Genomic DNA, 22993 nt, shown 5'->3' with positions numbered 1-22993 from the left:
AGGGAGCTAGTCTCCTTGGCCGGTCCCTCTTCGTGCCCATTGGGCGCTGTCACTCCTTGGGAAGCCGGCGTAGTTTTCCTTATCTTGTCTGTGAGATGAGGGGAGCATTTTGTTTTCTTCTAGCCGGGGTTTATGGGAGACGGGAAAAACGGGTTTGATTTGAGCAACTGGGATTTGCTTTTGCACTTAGGCGTCCAGAAACATAAACTGGAAGCCTGAGATCGAGCTTGGCGCGAGAGTGGTTGATTGCATGAAACAATAGAACTTGCGATGCGATAGCGCAATGAAACACCAATGGGAAATGGGGGTGGGCAAGATCACAAGACGATGGACATGTGTCTGTCCACCTCATAGGAGGAAGATGTAAATGTTTGTAAGCTGATAGGTTAATTGACCAGATCGAACAATATCCTAAGATTAAGAGCTGTTTCACCATACGTCAAGTGACAGTTATATCAAGATTAGGTCTGATCCACAGCCCCAGGTGCATGAAATAAGTTATGTCCGTGGTCTCGGCAGTTGAAGCAGTAATTAATTACGAGATGATCGTGGTAGATCTCGGGAACTAGCTTAGCTGCTGCGAATGTGGAAATTATCATGCCATGCATATAGGACAATTAGGCGTGGCACATCTACAAGTGTGAGATGCTATGATTGTGGTTTGAATGTAAGAGAAGGCTGATAAGAAGTAATTTACTGAAGTCTGTGAAGTACTTAATATATAGATTCATTGATTTGTCTCATATATAACTCGATAAGAACATGGGCATCGTTGAACATGGCTCTTGAGAGCTCTTAGACTGAGGTAATTGTTCATGCTATGATGCCACTACGTCAATGGTCTGTACGCAATAAGCCTCGATCAACATATTATACATCGTCAAAGCGTGAAACCGACCCCAAAACATTATCATGAAACCTTTGTGTTTCTATCATGAAACGTCCAAGACCAGTCATGAACTTTGTGTCATCATAACATGATTGGCCAACCAGCCAAGTCATCATACTCCACCCAATGAAGAGCCATCAGAGCTAACAATTAGAAATCCAGACCTCTCATACTAATCCAAGTTTACAACTCATATAGTTAAACGACACGTTTTATAGGATTTATACAATGGTCTCTCCCTTCCGTATTATGCGACCTGTCGCCCAGGCTGCTCGATCTGGCGCTGTGGCTTTCGCTGCCCGGCCATTCCATAGCACGGCTGCTCGATTCGCTGTGCAGGATATCAAGACGTGAGTTTAGGAGCAACCATGAAGGTTCTGGGAATAGCTTTCACTAACTTGATCGGACAGAACGAAAGAGTTCAAGGACCTTGTCTCTACAACAGACAAGGCTGTTCTTATCGACTGCTTCGCTACATGGTGCGGTCCTTGCAAGGCCATCTCTCCCATCCTCAACAAGTAAGTGGCTCAGAAGATGCATTGCCATTGCAGATGGGCAATTAATAATAGAAACTTAGGCTCTCAGAAGAGAAGGCGCTTTCAGACAACATCCAATTCGTCAAGTTTGATGTCGATGAGCTCCCCGACCTGACCGCTGAGCTCGGCGTCCGCGCTATGCCAACCTTCTTTGTCTTCAAGAACGGAAGCAAGGTCGATGAGCTGGTCGGTGCTAACCCTCAGGCCCTTCAGTCGATGCTGGCCAAGCATGCTGCATAAATGGTGTAAATCTTGTAACATCTCATATCACTTAGTTGGACTGTCAAGGGAGGTCATGGCAATAGACTCAACCTGTTTACATTGCCGAAGAAAGTAAGAAACAGCTGTGTATTATTAGCATAGTTAGACTTGTACAATGGGTTACTGATGTCTGTCTGGTATCTTATCCATACATCATTCTGAAGAATCGGTTGAGCCTGTGAGTCTATATTGATCGGCAGTTACACCACACCTCTATGATTTCGGCTAGAAATGGTTCAAATGCCACAGGCTAGTTAGTGAAGTTCTCTCGCGGCCTTCTATTTCCAGTATGGACTGTCACGGAGGTGGAAGGCCGTCGTATGTATATGACCATTCGGCGAGAGTCATTTACGCCCAAGAAGCGTTTGACAGGCCGGCAATAACTGCCAAAACGAATCGATTGGCTGATCAATATGCAATTCAAGCGATTGTGACAGGCTTATCATGAACGTTGCTTCTTATGCTACTATCATGATAGAGCCGATCCCGGTTTCGGCGGCCCCGCGTTGATGAGCCAATCACAAGAGCCAATCACCCGGTTTAGAGATCGGGGCTTCAACTGGGAACCGATGAGACGGCGTATAAGTTGATGTGACAACCTCTGCTCTATAGTCTAGTCTTCTGTTCGATCGAGTACTTTTCCGTTTCGAGAAAATTCATAGCAGATACCCAATCATCAAGCAGAACGTGACATATCAAAATGGCGAACACAATTGTCGTCGTTGGGTGAGTCTTGGTGGGACAAGCTAACTATTCTGAACGGAGCTGATTCATAAAAGCGCTGGTGTTTCTGGCTTGACGTCCGCCTACCTTCTCTCCAAGAACAAGGGCAACAAGATCACTGTCGTGGGCAAGCATATGCCCGGTGACTATGATATTGAATATGCCTCGCCATTTGCTGGCGCCAACGTCTGCCCGTATGTGATCTGGCCCATTCTGTATCATCCTACTCACAGTTTCCAGCATGGCCACACGAGAAAGTAGCAGATGGGAACGTCGAACATGGGTAGAGTTCAAGAAGCTGTGCGAACAAGTCCCCGAAGCCGGCATTCACTTCCAAAGTGCGTCACCATATTTGCTCTCTAGAAAAAACAACAGGCTAATATCTAGCAGAGTGCCACATTCAAAGACGAAAGAAGGACACAGAAGCAGCAAAGAATCAAACATTCCCTGATGCACTCTTCATGGAGGAGCCCTGGTATAAGGAGATCTTTGAGGATTTCCGAGAACAGAACCCTGATGAAGTCACTCGCGGTTACGACTCAGGCTGCGAATTCACATCTGTCTGCATCAACACCGCTATTTACCTTCCCTGGCTTGTCGGTCAATGTCTGAAAAATGGCGTGGTCTTCAAGAGAGGTATCCTGACCGATATCAGCGAGGCCAAGAAACTGAGCCACACGGGCAACGTTCCCAACATCATCGTCAACGCGACAGGCCTAGGCTCCTTGAAGCTGGGCGGTGTCAAGGATGAGACCATGGCGCCTGCACGTGGACAGATCGTGCTGGTGCGCAACGAGAGCACACCCATGCTTATCACATCTGGAGTTGAGGACGGTGGTGCCGATGTCATGTACCTCATGCAGCGAGCAGCTGGTGGTGGCACAATCTTGGGTGGAACTTACGATATCGGCAACTGGGAGTCTCAACCAGACCCCAATATCGCCCAGCGTATCATGCAGCGCATCGTTGAGGCACGCCCTGAGGTTGCTGATGGCAAGGGCGTTAAGGGACTGAGTGTGATTCGACACGCTGTGGGACTGCGCCCTTGGAGACGAGATGGGCTTCGACTTGAGGAGGAAAAGTTGGACGAGGAGACATGGATCGTGCACAACTATGGCCACTCTGGCTGGGGATATCAGGGTTCATATGGTTGTGCTGAGGGTGTAGTTGAGATTGTGGACAAGGTTGGCAAGTCTGCCAAGTCCAAGCTGTAGATTGACTAAGCGTTTATCAATTGATATATGAATACCTACTTAATTCATTCATTTGTATGATTGCCCTCAGCTTAAGAAGGACTGATGTTGGTGAGTAGGTAGAGAATATGAGAATATGCATATCGCGGGGCCCCGCATTTCCCACACGTAGCTCTCTCCAAGCTCTTGAACCCCTGTTTCGACTTGATGAAGCTTTCCTTTCCTCTTTTCAAAAGCCAGCGCATTCTCCGTTTTCAAAATGCCAGAAGCTACATCTGGCACCCTGAGCCAGGGCTTGCGCTTCCTAAGAAACGTCCTCAATGGCCGCCATGCGCTCTCCAAGCTCATCCCCATCGCGCTCTGGCTGGTCGACGCGCTTGGTTGTGGCTTGATCATATGGAAGATCCCATGTGCGTGGCGTCTAATTGTCAAAGCCTCACGGTGAAGCTAATATTGTGTAACAGATACCGAGATCGACTGGGTTGCGTACATGCAGCAGATTTCGCAGTTTGTATCGGGCGAGAGAGACTATACCAAGATGGTGGGCGATACTGGTCCCTTGGTGTATCCAGCGGCGCATGTCTACACTTACACGGGACTTTACTATATCACGGACAAGGGCACGAATATTCTTCTGGCGCAGCAAATATTTGCTGTGCTGTATATGGCTACGTTGGCAGTGGTGATGCTCTGCTATTGGAAAGCCAAAGTCAGTAACACCCCGAAATAGTTGAGTTGGCTTGCTAACAATTCTAGGTACCTCCGTACATGTTCATCTTCTTAATCGCCTCTAAACGACTACATAGCCTCTTCGTCCTACGATGTTTCAACGACTGCTTCGCCGTTTTCTTCCTTTGGCTCACCATATTCCTTTTCCAACGCCGGCAATGGACCGTTGGAAGTCTAGTGTATTCTTGGGGTCTTGGGATCAAGATGTCGCTACTGCTAGTTCTTCCTTCTATTGGCGTCATCCTTTTCCTGGGTAGAGGGTTGTGGCCTAGCCTTCGTCTCGCATGGCTCATGGCACAGATTCAGTTCGCTATTGGAATTCCGTTTATCACCCAGAACCCTCGTGGGTATGCGGCTCGAGCCTTTGAGCTGTCACGGCAGTTTCAGTTCAAGTGGACAGTCAATTGGCGCATGTTGGGCGAGGAAGTTTTCCTCAGCAAATATTTTGCTATATCTCTTCTGGCCTGCCACGTTCTAGTGCTCTTGATCTTCATCTCCAAGAGATGGATCCAACCAACTGGACGATCGCTCTATGACCTGATTCCCTCATTCTTGCGACTCAAGTCCCCGTTTACCGTGCAGGAACAGCTCCGCATATCCCACTACGTCACTCCTGAGTACGTCATGACTACGATGCTCACCGCCAACCTCGTTGGTCTGCTGTTTGCTCGGTCACTGCACTACCAATTCTATGCCTATCTCGCCTGGGCAACTCCCTATCTCCTCTGGCGGGCCACCGAAGACCCCGTCATCGTGACAATTATCTGGGCCGCCCAGGAATGGGCTTGGAATGTGTATCCAAGCACCGACCTCAGCTCAACTATCGCTGTGAACACAATGCTGGCGACAGTTGTGTTGGTGTATCTGGGAACAGCCAGACTTGCCGTTCCTGCTCCCGCTGCCAGAGTCGGGAACGTTGATGATAAGAACAAATAGATCTGGATCTAGAAGTGCATTCTTTTTTCACTCATCTTCGGAGTCGCTGGGTGGCATTTTCCCGACATTGGATTCGTCCTCGGAGTCACTCATGTCGTATGTGTTTTTGACGAATTCTTTGGGCCTGCGATAGACTCGATTAGCCTAGTTCATTTCGGACGAATAGATACCACAAAACTCACCAATATGGCTGTTTGCGCCAGGCCTTCTCATCACGGACAACGTTGACGATTTCTCCCTCTGCTCGAGTTTCCTCCTTGCCGTCTTCGTATCGTTCAGCCAGAACAAAACCGCCACGCTTGATCCAAATGGTGTTTCGAAATCGCTGGGCCAGTTCCAGTACAAGGGATTTGCCGTTTGGAAGCTCACAGGTATACAGGTTGTTTCCTTCAGGCTTAACAACGCGGACAAGAGAATGGTTGGGCTCGAGAGAGTCGGGAGGTGTTAGTGCAGCCTCTGCGGCCGCCAGAACATTTCGCTTTGGACGTCCCATCGTGAAGTTCTATGTCGATTGCTATTTCATAAAAGCTTGTCTTGGAATTTTCTGGACATGAAGGATATGGAGGGGTTGCTTGGAGGGGCAGATACCGATAGAACGATATACCTTGATAGACAGAACAGACCCAAGTATTACTCTATCCATAATGGCTTCCAAGAGGCAGCGGACTTGCTTAATTCGGATTATCCGGCCCTACCTCGAGTAGCAAGAAAGCTCAAGGCGTTTAGGTGACAAAATAAATTTGGCTCACAGTCCTCATAAGTTCAGACTCAATTACTTGAATATTTTCGTCGCTTCGGGTCAAGATGATCCTAAGCCTGCCTCCCCTCGTTTGCTCCCAGCATGATCTCGTGAAATTACCATATCGGGCTATAAGTTGTACTCCCGCTCGTGCGGATATCGTGATTGTATTTTAAGTAGCACATTGCTTGGCTCCTAGTGGTGGGTTGCTGGGGTTGTTACTAAAAGGGGTATTAGAACCAACCTCATTATCATGAAGTTGAGTGGCCAGTGACATAACAGTCAATATGATGGATATGTTGTCAGTGCCTCATGATTGTGTACGTGGACTGCTTGAGAACTACGTATGTCGATGTCTCGTCTTCATGCAAAGGATACCTTTAATTACAACAAGAACACCTGGTATCGTGTACTCCCTGTAACACACCTGGGTAAATAATTCGGTGCAATTCACCATGAGTCCGTGCTTAATAAACCACGTCGTATGGTATTGTCGAAGTGGACTCGGCTTGATTACCCTCTTGGCCATCCCTCTTGGCATGCTAGGGTCCCAAAAACTGCCAAATAGAGGCATTCCACTCTCTAGGATGGCCCGTGGGGATATCAAGATCTGAGTGACCGGGTGACTCAAGTTGACCTTGCAGAGATTCATGATAATATGATACAGAACCGAGTAACTAAGACTACATACTTATAAGCATGGACAGGCTCAAGCACACTTATCCCTCGGAACTTACACAATGTGATCGAATCTTCTCCTGATCACGCATTACTATATATCGAGTCGCTAGTTCTTGGTGAGCTAGTGCTCATACACCATGGAGACTTCAATGCTTTCAGGTCTCTCAGTAGTTCAGCCAGTACCTACAAAGCCGGCAAAACAAGATATGTCGCGTCCATTAACAGCCCCGCCAATGACCACCTCGACAACCAATATCGGTTCAGCCCAGAGAGAATCTTTTGGCCTTGAGATACTGCCAGTCCGAGATGATCCAAAACCAGACAATGCATCTTCCGACCATATCGATGACTTAGAAATGAGTCATCCTGATCGCCCAGATTCAAATACAGAGACTGTTGAAGTTGCACCAACTATCTGGGACCCTTTCATGAACCGCTTCAGACTTCTCTCGACCTGTCTATCCCAGATAAACAATGCTCTTAGCGATGGTGCTACTGGTGCATTAATCCCCTATATGGAGAAGTATGTCGATAATCTTTCCCCTGAACGACATAAGCTAAATACTTTTAGGTACTATGGCATTGGATATGCCACCGTGTCTCTCATATTCGTCGGTAAAGCCATCGGATTCATTGCCGCCGCCGTATTCATCGATATACTTAGAGCAAAACTCGGTCGAGCCAGACTTCTTGGTCTCGGTCAAGCCCTTGTCACTCTGGCATACATCCCCATCATCTGCGGAGCCCCTTTCATCGTTGTTGTTCTATCCTTCTTCTTTATCGGCTTCAGCATCTCGATAAATGTGGCCATCGGGAACCTCTTCTGTGGTGGTCTCCAGAACGGAACGTTCATGCTGGGTGTACAGCACGGGACTTACGGAATAGGGGCAACCATCGGTCCTCTCGTTGCGACCGCGCTCGTTACAGCTGCAAACACCATGTGGAATAGATACTACATAATAACCTGTGTGCTCGGAGCTTTAACCGTCGCATTAGGAATGTGGTCGTTCTGGAGATACGAGCAGGAGTTGAGTCCTGCGGCACGCCAGAGAGAGACGGCTCAAGTTGGAGACTCCATGTCGAACAGCATCTTTCTTGCTATGAACCTGCGCATCGTATTCCTTGGTTCACTCTTCATCTTTGCCTACCAGGGAGCCGAGGTCTCTATTTCTGGCTGGGTCATTTCTTTTCTCATCAACGACCGCGATGGCGATCCTTCGTCAGTTGGTTATGCAACAGCAGGTTTCTGGGCTGGTATCACCATCGGTAGATTCCTCCTTTCCGCTCCTGCGCAGCGAATCGGAGAGAAACCGCTTGTGTATGGCCTCATCGTAGGAGCCGTCGCTTTTCAGCTTCTCGTCTGGCTCATTCCTAACATCGTGGGAAACACTATTGCCGTATCTGTTGTCGGTCTTCTCCTTGGTCCTATCTACCCATGTGCATCAGCTGTTTTCCTTCGAGGTATGACTAGGCGGGAGGCTCTGACTGGTATCGGCATGATTAATGCTTGCGATAGCGCAGGAGGAGCTATTGCACCCTTCGTTACAGGACTTTTGGCCCAGGCGTTTGGCACCTTTGTCCTTCATCCGATTGTGATTTTCTTGTTTGCTGTCATGTTGATGTGCTGGTATTTCATTCCAGCTGAGGAAAAGAGGACGGAGTGACAAGGCGGTATCAAAGACGGAGGGAATAGGAAATTCAAGAATGCATGAACAAGCGAAGTAACATCAAGGTCGAAATTATTATGTATAAATTCGATTCGATCCAGGCTAGCCAAGTCTATTCACAAATCTATAATGAATCTATGTGATCTCCGTAGATGGCTCGCACCTAGTCTATCCTTTATGTTTAAAATAGCCATGGATACCATTTCCTATTCTACCTTTTCATGTCATTAATTTATGCCAGATTAGATACGGCCACGAGCAGCATCCTTGACAGAGACGGTACCAGCCGCAATGTCCTTGACAGTCTGAGTGATGCTAGACCAGTCACGGAATGTGACGAAGGGAACGTTCTCGTTCTCACACCAGGTAACAAGGTCTATGCAGTGTCATTAATTAAGAACAGTACTGGATATTGATATCTTACTCACCCTTGTCGGCCTTGGCAAACAGCAGGTCGGTCTCCTTAGCGGCTGAGAGATCAGAAACACCGTCACCAGCATAGAACATGGTAGGCCGGTTAGGAAGCGAAGAGTACTTTCGGATTTCAATAGACTTGTCATGACCATGAATACTAGAAAAGTCAGCATTTTCTCACAATATCAACGAATGGCTCAGATTACCTGTCATCATGGAACTCAATTTGCCAGCCTCCCTCATCCTTAAGAGTCTTACCCTCTCGTGCCTTTACATCGTTGCTGACAATCTGAATATCCCAACCAGGACCCAGAAGAGTGTCCAGTAGAGCCCGAATGACAGGGGTCATGCCGCCACTGAGAATCACAATGGGGACATTGTTCTCTTGAGCCCAGTCGTAGAACTCCTTAAAGCCAGGGTCGAGCTTAATGTTCTTAAGGAGAATCTGGATGCACTCATCAAAAGGGGTCTTGACGCTGTCAAGCATCTCAACGAAGCTGTCGCGGAAATGCATGTTTCCATAAAGAACATCCTTGTTAAGCTGGCGACGGCGCTCAACACCAAAGCCAAGGTTATCGGTCATATAGTCATTAGAATCGGCGGTGGTGACTGTCCCATCAAAGTCGGTAAAGAAGATGAACTTGGGATCGTTCTTGAGAGCTGGGGTATCGGAGGAAGCCATGATGACGGCCTGTAGTGTACTATTGCGTATTTTTATGACTGAGTAAGATGCCTTTTGAAGTCTAGTCCGGTTTAATGAAAAGAGTGAGTGAATTGGGTATCTCTAGAACTGTAGTCTAAGGGTGACGATGTTGCTGAGAGAAGATATGACCGAGCAAGAAAATGGCGGGGGAGGGGCACAAGTTTTCATGAGAGACAAACAAATAATCGCGACAATAATGATCGACAGGAAATTAGAAACACCTGCTACAAACTGGCTGAGCTGATTGGAGGTTGATGCTGAAGGATCCTTACTAGTAAAATGAGTAGCAATATAAATCACGTACTGTACATAACAGAAAACACCGCATATTTCGTTATCAGCTCTTCCGCCTTGGCCAAGGTTCGACTGTCGTCATTGTCATGACTCTCAGGAACTGCAGGACATGAATAGTGCCCCTCCACACCCTCTTCTCACTGTAGTTGCGCTGGAATACAGCCCCCAAGGACCCTGAGTCGCACTCAATAGCGCTCCCGGTAAAGGACCCCGGCCAAGGTGAGCAGGGCGGTGACTCGATTCGGCCTTGCTCCGGCGGCAGAAAATACCCCGGCTACGGAGCCGGCTGTAGCTTTATCGGCTCGGCCCATGCGTTCATCTCATCATCTCAACAATTGTTGCCGAGCTACAAGTCCAACCGTCCACCCTCGACGTCGCCGCTGCAATACACGCTTCCTTTGGTCGCAATGCAGCCGTTTGCTCGTCCTGCGGTTCGGCTTGTCTGGAACCATGCGCGATTTGGGCTTGATCGATCCGCGAGGCCCGGGAGGTCTTGCTGGGGGACCACGATAGTGCAGAGCTCAACAATATGTGTGCGATGCAATTTTCAGGCCATTGGTCTCCGAACAAGACTCTATTCGACGGAGCGACCACCGAGAGATTCCGAGAAGAGTTCGAGGACGAATAAAGATGTTGAGGATGAGCTTGAATCTATACTCAAACCTCGGCCAAACGTTTTCAAAGAGCTGCAGCCGCCTGCCGATATACCCAAGTTGCAAGATGTCAAATCTGCCAATGCGACTACCGAAAGTGCTACCCCTAAAAACACAAAACCCGAGCCACCCAAGGCCGAGACAGATACAAAGCCTAGCGAAGAATCGCCTCAATCGCAAGCACCATCAGGTCTTCAAAACCTGCGACACCTTACCCTGAACCACATGAACGAATTGAAGGAGAGGTTCAGCGGTGCTATGGATAGACTGCAATCCCGAGCAATGAATGCTTCACAAACTCTCAACGACATTACCGGATACACAGACATCGAGACCATCAAGCATCAAAATGCCAAGCTAGAAGCAGACCTTGCAGCAGCCCATGAGCGGGTCCGCGAGGCTCGCCAGGAATACAAGACATCGAACGCCAGTCGTGCGACAACACAACGTGAGGTCACAACACTATTGGCGCGGAAGGATAGCTGGTCTCCTATCGATCTTGAGCGCTTTACCGAGTTATACCGAGCGGACCATACCTTGGAGGGCAAGGTCGCATCGTCCCAGGAGGCTCTAACAGAGGCTGAGATGGAAGAGCAACGCCTTAGCCAGCAGTTAAATGCCGGAATCCTAAAACGTTACCATGAAGAACAGATTTGGAGCGACCGTATCCGACGAGCGAGTACTTGGGGTACCTGGGGCCTGATGGGCATGAACTTCCTCTTGTTCGTTATCCTACAATTCGTGGCAGAGCCCTGGAAGAGAAGGAGACTGGTCAGGGGTGTTGTAGCTGAGGAGAAGGCTGTTCTCGAGGAGGTTCGTGGTGAGCTTGAGCAGGTCAAGCTGGCCATCGAGAACCAAAAGACCTTGTCGACGGCTGAAGGAACCTCAGAGGCCGAGGCCGAGGCAATTGCTGAAGCCGTGGCGTCAGAGAATGTGTTGCCGGGTGAGAGCCTCATGGTGGAGGAAACAAAATCCAGCCAGGAACCCATTGCCACATTTGAACCAGTGGCTGAAGCGGCTCTTTCAGAGCCTCTACCCACGAGGACATGGCAAGAAGCTCTTATGGACCCAGAATGGTGGAAGGCCAAATCACAAGATATCTACAGCGAGCGACGGATAGATCTTCGCATGCGAGACGTTTCATTATTGGTGCTGGAGGGCGCATTAGCAGGAGCTGTGTTTACAGGAAGTATTGCGCTGCTTTTGGTTCGAAGATCATGACAAGATGTAAAATAGATATGAAGCTTATCATTGTATACTACTATAATAAAACTGTACATTCTCGTCGAGAAAGAGCATTTAACCATTTCTCGTTATACATAGAGTTTCTCGGGTGATGTTGATTCACGATGCTTCACGCTGTTGGCGAGCCAATCGGATGTTGGTGTTTTGCATGACCGGTAGGGCTGGTAGCCAGAAAGGCAATGCCGAAGGAGATGGAGTGGGACTAATAAACCTTCGGAGCTTAATGAAGTTAATATTTGCAACATGTCATATTTGATATTCATATGCGTAAAATCAGAGAATGTTTGTTGAGTTGTTGATGTATCGTGACAAAATGAAGTTCGTCCGCCCAGAGCAAGTTCATCATGACACTTCAGCCTTTAACGGCCCCTAGACCCCTTGTCATTCCACCCTCAAGGGTGACCCTGACCATTAATTTGAGCTTGGATGACGGAAGTGCACATGAGGAATATGATTTGCCAGTCATTGAGATTAACGGCAACTAATTGTTAAGGGTCCTGACGTTACAGATATTGACCGCTTTCCGACATGCGGTTTTAATCGGAGGTGTTTTGATCTTTGATGGTGGGGCCCTAGGACTTGTAGGACTATGAAAGGTGACTTACACCAGACGCAGATGCTTTTCCAGTGTAACTGTACCTATCTTAGCTACACGGTGGGAATAAGGAAATGCACATATTAGAGTTTGTTATCCCCTGATTGCTGTTGACGGGATTGGAACTTTGTGGTATTACTTTATGTGATAAGAAAGGCTCACGAGTTTGCCGTTTCAGAGAATGGTTTCACAAGCATTAAACCAAGTTTCCCTATTCATGCGAAACTACCCGGTGATGGGTCCTGAAACGCAATTCGAGTAGGACACATGCTTATGAGTATGATATACAAAAGTGCCAAACAGACATTCCTTTCAAGTAACTGTAGAGACTCTCGGGTATGGTTGTCTCATCGCAGCTCAGCCTCTTTGTCCACGTTATCATATCATCACTCTAGTCCTACCGAGGTTACCTCTTGACAAAAGGATAAACTACCCAAGCAGATCATATCGTATCTTTCCCCGAAGGACTGAACAAACAAGGATCTGATGAATGATTCTGCTACAAACAGTGCACGTCGTCACCCACCATAAACCCAACTCAACTTATTAACCGGACGGAGAGCTACTCCTACGCCGCTGCAAATTGGAAGCTCCCCGCCAGCCAAACCCTGGATCTCCCCACCAAGAAGAGAGCGGCGGTGGTCTTAGCTTCTTAAGGTGGTCTTGGTCTCTGCCTGTGTCTACACCTATAGGTGTATCCGTTCCCTGAGGCCTTGCCTTGGGCATTCATTACCCAGCACTAGGGAAAAGGTATTGGGCTGTGCTTTGTCTTTCGACCCTCTCTTTTTTTCGTGTTTCTCCAAATTCTTTTTTTTTTTTGCGCTGGTCACCTCTTTGTGTCTCCTAAAAAGAGCCTACCTATATTTCTTGAATCTAACGATTTCTTTGGTCCTTTAGCTTACCGCCAAAGTCACCAGAGCTAGCTCAGTGTTACTGCGCTGTGCTCTGCCGTGCTCTGCTCGCGCATTGAATCCTTGGAAAACGCCCGATAAAAACCCCGCCAATTTTACCCCCTCCTCCACCGAGTGTCGATGCGATTCCCTGAGGTACCAACCAGCTCTGGGTACCTTAGGAACTTATTGGATCACTGACGACATTTCTCACCTTTGACCTTCCAACCTACCACCTCTACCCAACTGCCCTGCCACCTGCCTGCCACTCAACACCTAACTACCTAGGTACAGAGCACCTGGCCAAGATACCTTAAGGTACCACCATCATCTGCTTTTGGCAACGGCTGGGCTTAATAAACCCAAACCCTCATTCCCTCAACCTCCCCTCCCCTCCCCCCCACCCGCCAGCTTCGGCCTCATCCACCTGGAGCGAAGCTTGACGGCGAAAACCTCCGCCAGCCATAAACTCATCGTCGCGGACTCACGCATACGCACCCGGGACCTTCTGGCTTCCCTCGCCCCGTGCTTCTGCCCGCCCGCACCTGGTTTGGCTCTCATACCTTAGTATAACGACATTCATTAACGATAACGACACACAAGACGTCACCTGTCTCGTTGTCTATTTTACCACCCGCTTGCCCACCCTCGCCCGCTCATTATTGAGGCGTTGTCCTCACCCAATTGATATCGGCTGTATTTTCAGCCATCCCCTCCTCCTCCAACCTCTTGTCGTCCAGCGCGAACGTATCGTGCAGCCACTTTCACCATGAATGACGATGATGCGATCCATAGCATCCACAAGAAGATCGAGCGCGAGAAGGCTCTCATCAACGCTGCCAATTCCATGAGAGCACAGACCAACAATGAAGCCGTCAGATCTCGTCTCGACTCACAAATGCGAGATGGTCGTCGCAATCTGCAGTTCTTTGAAGAGAAGCTGCGCGACATCCAGATGCGACGTGTGAATGCCGGTGTTGGCGACATGTCCCTTGGAGGACCTTCTGACGAGGCCGGCGGTCCTCCTGCACCACCTCCCAAGGATTCCCGAGAAGATAGAGGTTCTGATCTCATGCCTCCCCGCCATCCTTATGCTCCAGGTCCTCCTGGTGGCACGGCTCTCCCGAAGCCACGTCAAAATTTCACCAAGTTAGGTGCGTCGTTGCTATGCCATCTCCATAGAAACTTCTGAGACTTTCCGTGTTTTCTGTACTGTGCTAACGTGAACGAAAACAGATTTGATCAAATATGATACACCGCATCTGGGACCCCGCATCCAGCTCATGTTGTCGCAGATTCAATTCAAGCTAAACGTCGAAGAACAATATCTGAAGGGTATCGAAAAGATGGTTCAGCTTTACGGTATGGAGGGAGACCGCAAAAGTAAGGCTGACGCGGCTGCCCGAAAAGTCGAAAGCAAGCAGAAGATTATACTGTTGAAGCAGGCACTCAAGAGATATGAAGAACTACACATCGATGCGGATGTTGCCGACGCCCAAGATGGTGAGTTGGCACTGCAGCATTTCCTACTTCGACGACATATTGACAAAGAAGCAGACGATTCAATCAACGCCCCTAATCTAAGGAAGCCCCTAAGCGGACAACTATCGATTCGTATGCTGGCTATAAAGGATGTAGACCACCTAGCAACTGGAAGGTTTACACGAGGACCTGAGACCTTTATTGCCGTCAAGGTTGAGGATACCGTGATGGCTCGTACAAAAGCGACCAGGAACGATCGCTGGGAAGCCGAATACCATACCATCGAAGTTGACAAGGCCAACGAAATCGAGCTGACGGTTTACGACAAACCTGCTGAGCATGCCATGCCCATTGCTATGCTCTGGGTCAGAATTTCTGATATTGTCGAGGAAATGCGTCGTAAGAGGATCGAGGCTGAGATGAACAGTTCTGGATGGGTTTCGGCCGATAGAATGGGCAGCACCGGTGGCGCCCCTTCACAGTTTCCCATGAGCCCGTCTTCAGGCTCTTTTGGACCAGGCTCCCCAGCAGGTGGCGGCGCGCAAGGAACAGAGACCGGTCCATTCGGGACTGCTGGTCCCCAGCCTCAAGTGCAAACTGGTCCAATTGAAGAATGGTTTAACCTGGAGCCTACTGGACAGATTCAACTCCAGTTGGCATTCAACAAGACTAACGCGAACAGCCGCCCCGTCGACCTCGGTCTTGGCCGAAAGGGAGCTGTACGTCAACGCAAGGAAGAGGTTCACGAGATGTACGGACACAAGTTCGTACAGCACCAGTTCTACAACATCATGCGTTGTGCGCTTTGCGGGGATTTCCTCAAGTACTCTGCAGGCATGCAGTGTGAGGATTGCAAGTACACTTGTCATACAAAGTGTTATTCCAGTGTGGTTACGAAGTGTATCAGCAAGAGTAACGCTGAGACCGATCCCGACGAGGAGAAGATCAACCATCGTATTCCGCACAGATTCAATCCTTATTCCAACATGACAGCAAACTGGTGCTGTCACTGTGGTTACATTCTGCCTTTTGGCAAGAAGAACTGCAGAAAGTGCTCAGGTATATTTTCTTTGACTTTGTTTGCTGCGTTGTGAAACTAATCCTTTATCTGTAGAATGCAATCTTACTGCACACGCCCAGTGTGTTCACCTTGTTCCTGACTTCTGTGGCATGTCTATGGCTGTTGCCAATCAGATATTGGATGGGATAAGATCACAGAAACAGAGACAGGCAAAGGTCTCTTCACTAACAGAAAAGACTCTCCGGCAAGGAAAATCGAGCCCTACCAGTACTCACTCCCCGGCACCATCCTACTCCAGCTCGTCCGCACCTCCCTATCAGCCAGGACCTGCCTCACCTGAGGCAACTGAGGCTGCTAAGGTTATGTACTCGAACCAGACAACACCACGACCTGGCCACCCCGACCGAACTTCATCCAGCTCAACGGCGGCAGCGGCAGCCTCTGCGGCCATGTCTGGAGGACCTGGAGGGGCCCAGAGACAACAATCTGATTATGGACGTTACAGTGGAGGGTACGACCAGCAACAAGAGGATCCCTACGCTCAAGGGGGCCAATACGGCGCGGGTCAGCAGCGCAAGTACAACCCGGCTGACTACGCCAACGTCAACCCTAGCTACGGAGGACAACCGCCAGCTCAGGCTCAGCGACCAGTGCAACAGCAGCCAGCTGCACAACAGCCTCCTCCCCAGCAACCGCTGCCTCCGGTGCCACAACACCAGCCTCAGCAGCAACAAGCTGGTTACCAGCAACCATCAGTACCAGCACACCAACCCCAGTCACCGGAAGCAATGTCTCCTAAGCAGCAGTCTGCATCTGGTGGAAATAAGGCACCACTACCCTTGGCTACAGACCCAGGTACTGGTCAACGAATCGGACTTGACCATTTCAACTTCCTGGCTGTGCTGGGTAAGGGTAACTTCGGCAAGGTCATGCTTGCTGAAACAAAGCGATCTCGCAAGCTCTATGCTATCAAGGTGCTCAAGAAAGAGTTCATCATCGAAAATGATGAAGTAGAAAGCATCCGCTCTGAGAAGCGTGTGTTCCTGGTTGCCAACCGAGGTAGGCACCCGTTCCTCACCAACCTGCACGCATGCTTCCAGACCGAGACCCGTGTGTACTTCGTAATGGAGTATGTTAGCGGTGGTGATCTGATGTTGCACATTCAGCGAGGTCAATTCGGTACCAAGCGTGCCCAATTCTACGCCGCAGAGGTGTGCTTGGCCCTCAAGTACTTCCATGAGAACGGTGTCATCTACCGTGATCTGAAGCTTGACAACATTCTGCTGTCACTCGACGGTCATGTCAAGATTGGTGATTATGGCCTGTGCAAGGAGGATATGTGGTATGGTTCGACAACTAGTACTTTCTGTGGTACTCCCGAGTTTATGGCTCCCGAAGTATGCCCATAAGATCCAATCCCTTTTTGTTCTCTGTGCTGACTTTTTTCCAGATTCTTCTCGATAAGAAGTACGGTCGTGCTGTCGACTGGTGGGCATTTGGTGTCCTGATCTACCAGATGCTTCTCCAACAATCACCTTTCCGTGGAGAAGATGAGGATGAAATTTACGATGCCATTCTCGCGGATGAACCACTTTATCCTATTCACATGCCTCGGGACTCAGTCTCTATTCTCCAGAAGCTGCTCACTCGTGAGCCTGACCAGCGACTTGGAAGCGGCCCTACTGATGCCCAGGAGATAATGAGCCAGCCATTCTTCCGCAACATCAACTGGGATGACATCTACCACAAGAGAGTGCAGCCTCCTTTCATGCCTCAAATTAAGAGTGCTACTGATACCAGTAACTTTGATTCGGAGTTCACCAGCGTTACTCCCGTGTTGACCCCAGTCCAGTCTGGTAAGTTCTGCATCTTCCAGGTTCTTGATCTTTCGCTAACAATCACAAGTTTTATCACAAGCCATGCAAGAAGAATTCCGAGGCTTCTCCTACACAGCTGATTTTGATTAAGCGACTGGACTAACAAGATTGACGATTTTGCAATGTTTTATCGAGACGATGGAGCCGCGGTGGAGTTGTTGTCTTGTCTATCGGATACCCAGGGGCGATAGTGAATAGATGGTCGGACACCGCGGGCAGGTGATGTCGGCGCAGTGAACACAGGATGGGCGTCTTATCCAGGCGCATTCTTTCCACATTCGCTGTGTCGCTTATAGCGGTTGGCTTTCAGGATATTGGTAGTTGGGCGAGTAAAACGTACATGGGCACGATTAGTACCTTGCCCTATTGAGATGGTGAAGCAAGCGACTCTAGCGGTAGATGAGTATCGTATACAGCAGCATTTGAATGCACGTGAGCTAATAGAAACCAGAGAGGAGATCATCAAAAATGAGTTGCAGGTGATGGCTTTTATTATATGTTTCACTGCACGGTGGTATTCGAGGATGTGCTCTTTGATAAGGTCTATATACTGCTTCATGATTCGTTTTCACATTGTCACAGTTGCGTTTGTAGGTGCGAGGGGGCATTGACATGTTTTAAATATTTTTTTGACCTATGTTTTGTTTATTCCATTTATACCTCGACCTCTTTCTAGATTTTCTCTATCGTTCTACGATGTGTACTCCTTCTGCAGGAGCTTGGCAATAGTGTTAAGTCTATAGCATGTTAGTGTTTGCTTCGATGTAATTACTAGACTGGAACTTACTGGATGTTGCTGGTACCCTCATAAATGGCACCGATCTTGCTGTCACGGAAGTACTTCTCAGCAAGACCCTCGCGGACAAAGCCCATGCCACCCATCCACTCGATGGCGGAACCACTGACACGACCAGCGACTTGAGAAGCGTAGAGCTTGGCCATGGCAGCATCCTTGACAAAGTCCTCGCCAGCCTCCTTCTTGCGAGCAGCAGTGTAGACGAGAGCGCGAGCGGCAGTGATTTCGGTGTAGGCCTGGGCGAGCTGGTGCTGCATGCCCTGGAACTCACCAACAAGAGAGCCGAACTGCTTGCGGTCGTTCCAGACGTAGCGAGCAGCGTTCTCAAAAGCACCGAGAGCCAGGCCGGTCATCTGAGCAGCGATACCAATTCGACCCTCGTTGAGAAGGGCAATGGCGTACTTGTAACCGTGGCCACGCTCACCGAGGAGGTTCTCCTTGGGGATCACAACGTCGTCGAAGTTGATGACACATGTGCTTGAGGCGCGAATGCCGAGCTTCTTCTCCTTCTTAGCAATAGAGAAACCCTTGGTGCCCTTCTCGACGATGAAGGCAGTGATTCCCTTGTAGCCCTTGCTGGGGTCGAGGTTGGCGAAGACAATGAAGAATTCGGCTTCCTTGGAGTTTGTAATCCACATCTTGCTACCTGAGATCTTGAAACCGTCGGCGGTCTCAGTAGCTCTTGTGGCCATGGCAAAAGCGTCGGAACCAGAGACAGGCTCAGAGAGACAGAAAGACGCAACGGTGTTTGTCGCAAGGCGAGGGAGCCACTTCTTCTTAATAGCAGCGGAGGCGTACTTGATGATAGCTGTGTTGCAGAGGGTGTTGTGCACATCAACCAGGACGGAAACGGAGGGATCTGCACGGGCAAGCTCCTCAATGGCGATAATGGCGGAAGTGAAGTTCATGCCGGCACCTCCGTACTCCTCGGGGATCTCAATACCCATGAGACCCTGCTCGAACAGCTGCTCAACAACAGCGGGGTCCATCTCCTCAGCCTCGTCCATGTCACGCGCACGAGGAAGAATCACATCTGTAGAGAACTTGGAGACGGTGTCGGCCATGGCAGCCTCGATCTCGGAGAGGTGAGTGATGGGCGTGGGAGGGATCTCGGAGATGTCGATTTGCTCATTGCGGCGGATAGATGTTGTAGATAGAGGACGAGCAGTGTTGCTTAAGCGCAGAGTTAGCGATTGCTTCTGGTCATTCTCAAAATTGCCCTCACAGGTTTATTCTCGTCAACGTTCGGGGAGCGGTGGCTCGTGTGGCAATGCGCTGTGTGAGACCTCGACCACCTTGTAGAGCAGGGCGCACCACTCGAGTAAATGACGAAGACATCGTGAGATTCGCGGTGTTGAAAAGAGGAGTGAGGAAGAGTGGTGACTATGTCAGAGAAAAGAAAGATAAGAGATGTAGGGGAGCTGAAGTGGCTAGGTTAGATCGAGGTGTGAGGCGGGTATGTTAGATGTCTGACGATCACAAGCCAAAAGCGACAACCAACAAGACAAGCTCTTTGTATGGTATGAAACAAGAAGATGAAGGCGATAAGAGAACAAACAGGTCAAGATGTCAATTATTTTAGCCTCGGTATATACAAATCACCCATTGCCCCCAGTCGTTACACGCTCTTCCCTTTATACGGCTGAAGCGGTTGAAGAATCTCGCTGCTCGGCCTAGACCAGCCGAGGATAACCACCGAGGTCGAGGATGTCTTCGGTTGTACAGCGGTAATGGAACTTGACTTGACTTTGTTTGACTTGGATCGATTTGGGGAAATCTGTTAGCCAATGCGGGATGGGAAATGGGGAGGATTGCGGGGTGGGAAAAGATGCACCGGCGATTAACCGCTGACGTCAAAGATCTAGGTGGGGCATATTAGACTGTGGCATGTGATCTGCTGCTGGGTCCGGAGAAACGAAACATCCGAGTCTTGATAGCACGTGACACAGCTTCGAGAGGCTGAGATTTTGATATCGGCTGGATGAGCGTGGGATTGGGATAGCGAGAGGCCGAATACAGGATCAATTCGACCACTTCACACGACAATTAACTCAACCCGACCACCGAAGACTCGCCCAACATGGTCGGCTCCATCCTCCGCCAGTTCTTTTCCCCGGCGACACGGCGTCCCATTACCACAGCCCTCTCAACATCACCAAGTCAGCTGATCCAACCAAGCCTCCGAACATTCACAACCTCAGCACCCCGCGCATTCGCTCCCACAACAGCTCGTCCAGCGACATTGAACCAAGTCCTTCGCGGTATCCGAAAGGGCAAGCGCGCACGTCACGCTGTCTCTCCTGCCCTGTCCAACACAAACTGTCCCGCTCTCAAGGGTGTCTGTCTCCGCGTTGGTGTTGTTCGACCCAAGAAGCCCAACTCTGGTGAGCGAAAAACCGCTCGTGTGAAGCTTTCCACTGGCGCTGTTGTCACGGCGTATATTCCTGGCGAGGGACACAATATTCAGCAGCATAGTGTTGTGTTGGTGCGAGGTGGACGTGCACAGGATTGTCCTGGTGTGAGATATCATCTTGTTCGAGGAGCTCTGGATCTGGTATGTTTATTGCCTGTTGGCCTCAAACTGAAGTTCTGGCCATATCTATATTAAACGTTAAGATACTAATTACTCCAGGGTGGTGTTGCGAGCCGAACAACAAGTCGAAGCAAGTACGGCACTAAGAAGCCAAAGAAGGCAACAGTTGGTTGAACAATTTGCATACGGAGATCAAATGGACGAATTGGGTTAAAGGATGGCCAAGCGATGATACAAGACATGTGTCAAAACCAATAGACCTGGCTGCGGCCATGTAATGATATTGTACACTATTTCGAGCATTCAAGAAAGCATTCAAACGATCCCAGAACATCCTTGATTCATACAGTCTAACATGATCAAAAGTTGTCCAAAGTGCTTCAAACCCAGACGCCTGTTATTGGTTCCCGCAAGAACATCACCCAATGCCGGCCCATTGTGTGCAGCCCAGAAATCATGCAGACAATCTACCGAGCATTACGACCTGTATGATACAACCCTATACAACCCCATGTTGAATAATATTTTTGTTTACTGCTGCTTCTCGTAGCCCTTGGGCTTCTCCATGCCGTTGAGCTCGAAGAACCGAGAAGTGCCTGTTGCTTGGTTAGCGTATGATTCTGAAACAGCCTTCAACAAAACTTACAAGAGTAACCCTTCCAGTCAAAGTTGTTATCGGGGTTGCAGTGGCAACGGAGATCCAGACGTCGCTGCTCGTCGGTGGGGCAGTGAGTGAAAGGAACGTGGTAGTAGGCGATATCCTCGAAGAAGTGAATCTGCTCCTTCTTAAGGAGAAGACCAGCTGCGATAGAGTGGACAGGAGCATCACCCCATCGCTCGTAGAAGAAGCCACCGTCCTTGTCAAGAGACTCGAAGAAATCGAGATAAGGCTTGCTGCGGAGCCAGGACAAGCTACCAACCTCAAAGTTGGACCACTAAACTCAATTAGCTATGAAACGGGTGATAACTAGAGCTTAACTTACGAAATGGCACTTGTTGTAGTTCTCACCACCATCATCACTGAGGAAGCGCATAGAGTTGTCGGAAGAGATATGCTCGGGGTGGTTCTGCATGAACTTCTTGGTGCTAGCCCAGAGGGTAGGAATGGTGTCGATGTACTCGTAAAGAGAGAGAACGAAACTGTACTTCTTGTTGTTCTCATGCATGACACGGAAAGGGTCGTAGTGGATGTCGCAGAAGAGCTTGACCGAGGGCTCAACACGCCAGTAGTACTCATAGTTCATCATGAGTTCCTGTCGGAAGAAGAAACCAGACTCGAATCGGCACATGTGACGGTAGCTGATGGAATCACCATAGATAATCTTTCGCTCGTGCATATCCTCACGGACCTTGCGGGCCTTCTCCTGGTCAATCCACTCAGGGAAAGACCAGTGCTCCTCGGGAATCAGACCATAGTGAGTCTTACCAGAGCAGAGAGAGGTGGTGACCTTCTTGAATTGCTCATCGAAGGGCTTGTCGTTGAGGAAGACCCAGTCGTAGTTGTATCGGCGGTTGAAACGATCCTCGACCTGTCGAATGGACTCGGCAATCTCCCAGACGTCCTGGTTTCGAGCAAGAGTGACAAATGTAGCGTTCATACGGGGACCGGGAGCAGTGCCCTGGAGGTTGCTCCAGCCAGGGTCGTTGGGGGACATAGCCAGAGGAGCCTCAGCAAGCTCGCCCGAAGCAGGACCCTCCTTGGGGGTCTGAGGAGCAGGAACAGCGGGGGCATCGCCAGCGGGCTTCTGAGCGGGAGCGTCGTCCTTGGTGAGGGCAGTGTCTCCCTCCTCAGCAACAGGTGCCTGCTGACCGGGGAAGTTGACGTTGTTACCGGCATCAGGGGATTTAGGGATGGTGCCAGGAGCTTGCTGCTGGTTGCTGGGGCTTCCAGGACCGCCTGGGAAGTTACCGACACTGCCAGGAACGGGGATGGTATCGATCTTGGAATTGGAGAAGAAGTAAAACATAGTGAGCGTCTAAAGGGGTCGGGTTAGCAGGTGGCAACGTAAGCCATCATGAGCATCGAAACCCATGGGACATGAATGAATAAGGCGACGTACGAAAAGCGCGAGCGCAATATAGCGCACGTAGCGCGTATGACCGGCAGCCATGGCGGAAGAATAATCGACGATATAA

The 22993-nt window shown here is 49.5% G+C and overlaps 11 protein-coding genes across 11 annotated transcripts; 7 read left to right on the top strand and 4 right to left on the bottom strand.

The window, feature by feature from the left end:
* Positions 1-1117: 1117 nt before the first annotated feature.
* Positions 1118-1665, top strand: FPRO_02649 (putative thioredoxin; the record flags this gene model as incomplete). The annotated part of the gene is made up of 3 exons (XM_031227226.1): positions 1118-1239; positions 1300-1407; positions 1467-1665. 3 exons carry the CDS (start codon positions 1118-1120, stop codon positions 1663-1665), a joined length of 429 nt encoding a protein of 142 aa, XP_031077684.1.
* Positions 1666-2386: 721 nt separating this feature from the next.
* Positions 2387-3623, top strand: FPRO_02650 (putative D-amino-acid oxidase; the record flags this gene model as incomplete). Its single annotated transcript, XM_031227225.1, has 4 exons — positions 2387-2412; positions 2466-2603; positions 2650-2747; positions 2800-3623. The coding sequence occupies 4 exons, from the start codon at positions 2387-2389 to the stop codon at positions 3621-3623; spliced, it is 1086 nt and encodes a 361-aa protein (XP_031077683.1).
* Positions 3624-3861: 238 nt separating this feature from the next.
* FPRO_02651 (uncharacterized protein) lies at positions 3862-5267 on the top strand (the record flags this gene model as incomplete). Its single annotated transcript, XM_031227224.1, has 3 exons — positions 3862-4012; positions 4067-4311; positions 4359-5267. The coding sequence occupies 3 exons, from the start codon at positions 3862-3864 to the stop codon at positions 5265-5267; spliced, it is 1305 nt and encodes a 434-aa protein (XP_031077682.1).
* A 27-nt stretch (positions 5268-5294) lies between these two features.
* Positions 5295-5760, bottom strand: FPRO_02652 (eukaryotic translation initiation factor eIF1a-like protein; the record flags this gene model as incomplete). The annotated part of the gene is made up of 2 exons (XM_031227223.1): positions 5295-5391; positions 5450-5760. 2 exons carry the CDS (start codon positions 5758-5760, stop codon positions 5295-5297), a joined length of 408 nt encoding a protein of 135 aa, XP_031077681.1.
* A 1064-nt stretch (positions 5761-6824) lies between these two features.
* On the top strand, positions 6825-8351 carry FPRO_02653 (related to tetracycline resistance proteins; the record flags this gene model as incomplete). The annotated part of the gene is made up of 2 exons (XM_031227222.1): positions 6825-7210; positions 7259-8351. The coding sequence occupies 2 exons, from the start codon at positions 6825-6827 to the stop codon at positions 8349-8351; spliced, it is 1479 nt and encodes a 492-aa protein (XP_031077680.1).
* Positions 8352-8596: 245 nt separating this feature from the next.
* Positions 8597-9450, bottom strand: FPRO_02654 (uncharacterized protein; the record flags this gene model as incomplete). Its single annotated transcript, XM_031227221.1, has 3 exons — positions 8597-8730; positions 8783-8925; positions 8975-9450. 3 exons carry the CDS (start codon positions 9448-9450, stop codon positions 8597-8599), a joined length of 753 nt encoding a protein of 250 aa, XP_031077679.1.
* A 722-nt stretch (positions 9451-10172) lies between these two features.
* FPRO_02655 (uncharacterized protein) lies at positions 10173-11639 on the top strand (the record flags this gene model as incomplete). The annotated part of the gene is made up of 1 exon (XM_031227220.1): positions 10173-11639. One exon carries the CDS (start codon positions 10173-10175, stop codon positions 11637-11639), a length of 1467 nt encoding a protein of 488 aa, XP_031077678.1.
* A 2278-nt stretch (positions 11640-13917) lies between these two features.
* Positions 13918-17618, top strand: FPRO_02656 (putative protein kinase C-like; the record flags this gene model as incomplete). Its single annotated transcript, XM_031227219.1, has 6 exons — positions 13918-14302; positions 14385-14651; positions 14706-15689; positions 15745-17048; positions 17102-17507; positions 17557-17618. The coding sequence occupies 6 exons, from the start codon at positions 13918-13920 to the stop codon at positions 17616-17618; spliced, it is 3408 nt and encodes a 1135-aa protein (XP_031077677.1).
* Positions 17619-18219: 601 nt separating this feature from the next.
* FPRO_02657 (putative acyl-CoA dehydrogenase short-branched chain precursor) lies at positions 18220-19662 on the bottom strand (the record flags this gene model as incomplete). Its single annotated transcript, XM_031227218.1, has 3 exons — positions 18220-18265; positions 18316-19497; positions 19550-19662. 3 exons carry the CDS (start codon positions 19660-19662, stop codon positions 18220-18222), a joined length of 1341 nt encoding a protein of 446 aa, XP_031077676.1.
* A 742-nt stretch (positions 19663-20404) lies between these two features.
* FPRO_02658 (putative ribosomal protein S12) lies at positions 20405-21031 on the top strand (the record flags this gene model as incomplete). Its single annotated transcript, XM_031227216.1, has 2 exons — positions 20405-20878; positions 20957-21031. 2 exons carry the CDS (start codon positions 20405-20407, stop codon positions 21029-21031), a joined length of 549 nt encoding a protein of 182 aa, XP_031077675.1.
* Positions 21032-21388: 357 nt separating this feature from the next.
* FPRO_02659 (putative mannosyltransferase involved in N-linked and O-linked glycosylation) lies at positions 21389-22968 on the bottom strand (the record flags this gene model as incomplete). The annotated part of the gene is made up of 4 exons (XM_031227215.1): positions 21389-21453; positions 21504-21792; positions 21841-22833; positions 22918-22968. The coding sequence occupies 4 exons, from the start codon at positions 22966-22968 to the stop codon at positions 21389-21391; spliced, it is 1398 nt and encodes a 465-aa protein (XP_031077674.1).
* Between the last annotated feature and the right edge of the window lie 25 nt (positions 22969-22993).

Source organism: Fusarium proliferatum, assembly GCF_900067095.1.
Source record: "Fusarium proliferatum ET1 genome assembly, contig: FPRO_scaffold002, whole genome shotgun sequence".
Classification (NCBI taxonomy): Eukaryota; Fungi; Ascomycota; class Sordariomycetes; order Hypocreales; family Nectriaceae; genus Fusarium; species Fusarium proliferatum.
Note: the sequence above shows the minus strand (reverse complement) of the source record. Positions and strands in the feature narration are given on the sequence as shown.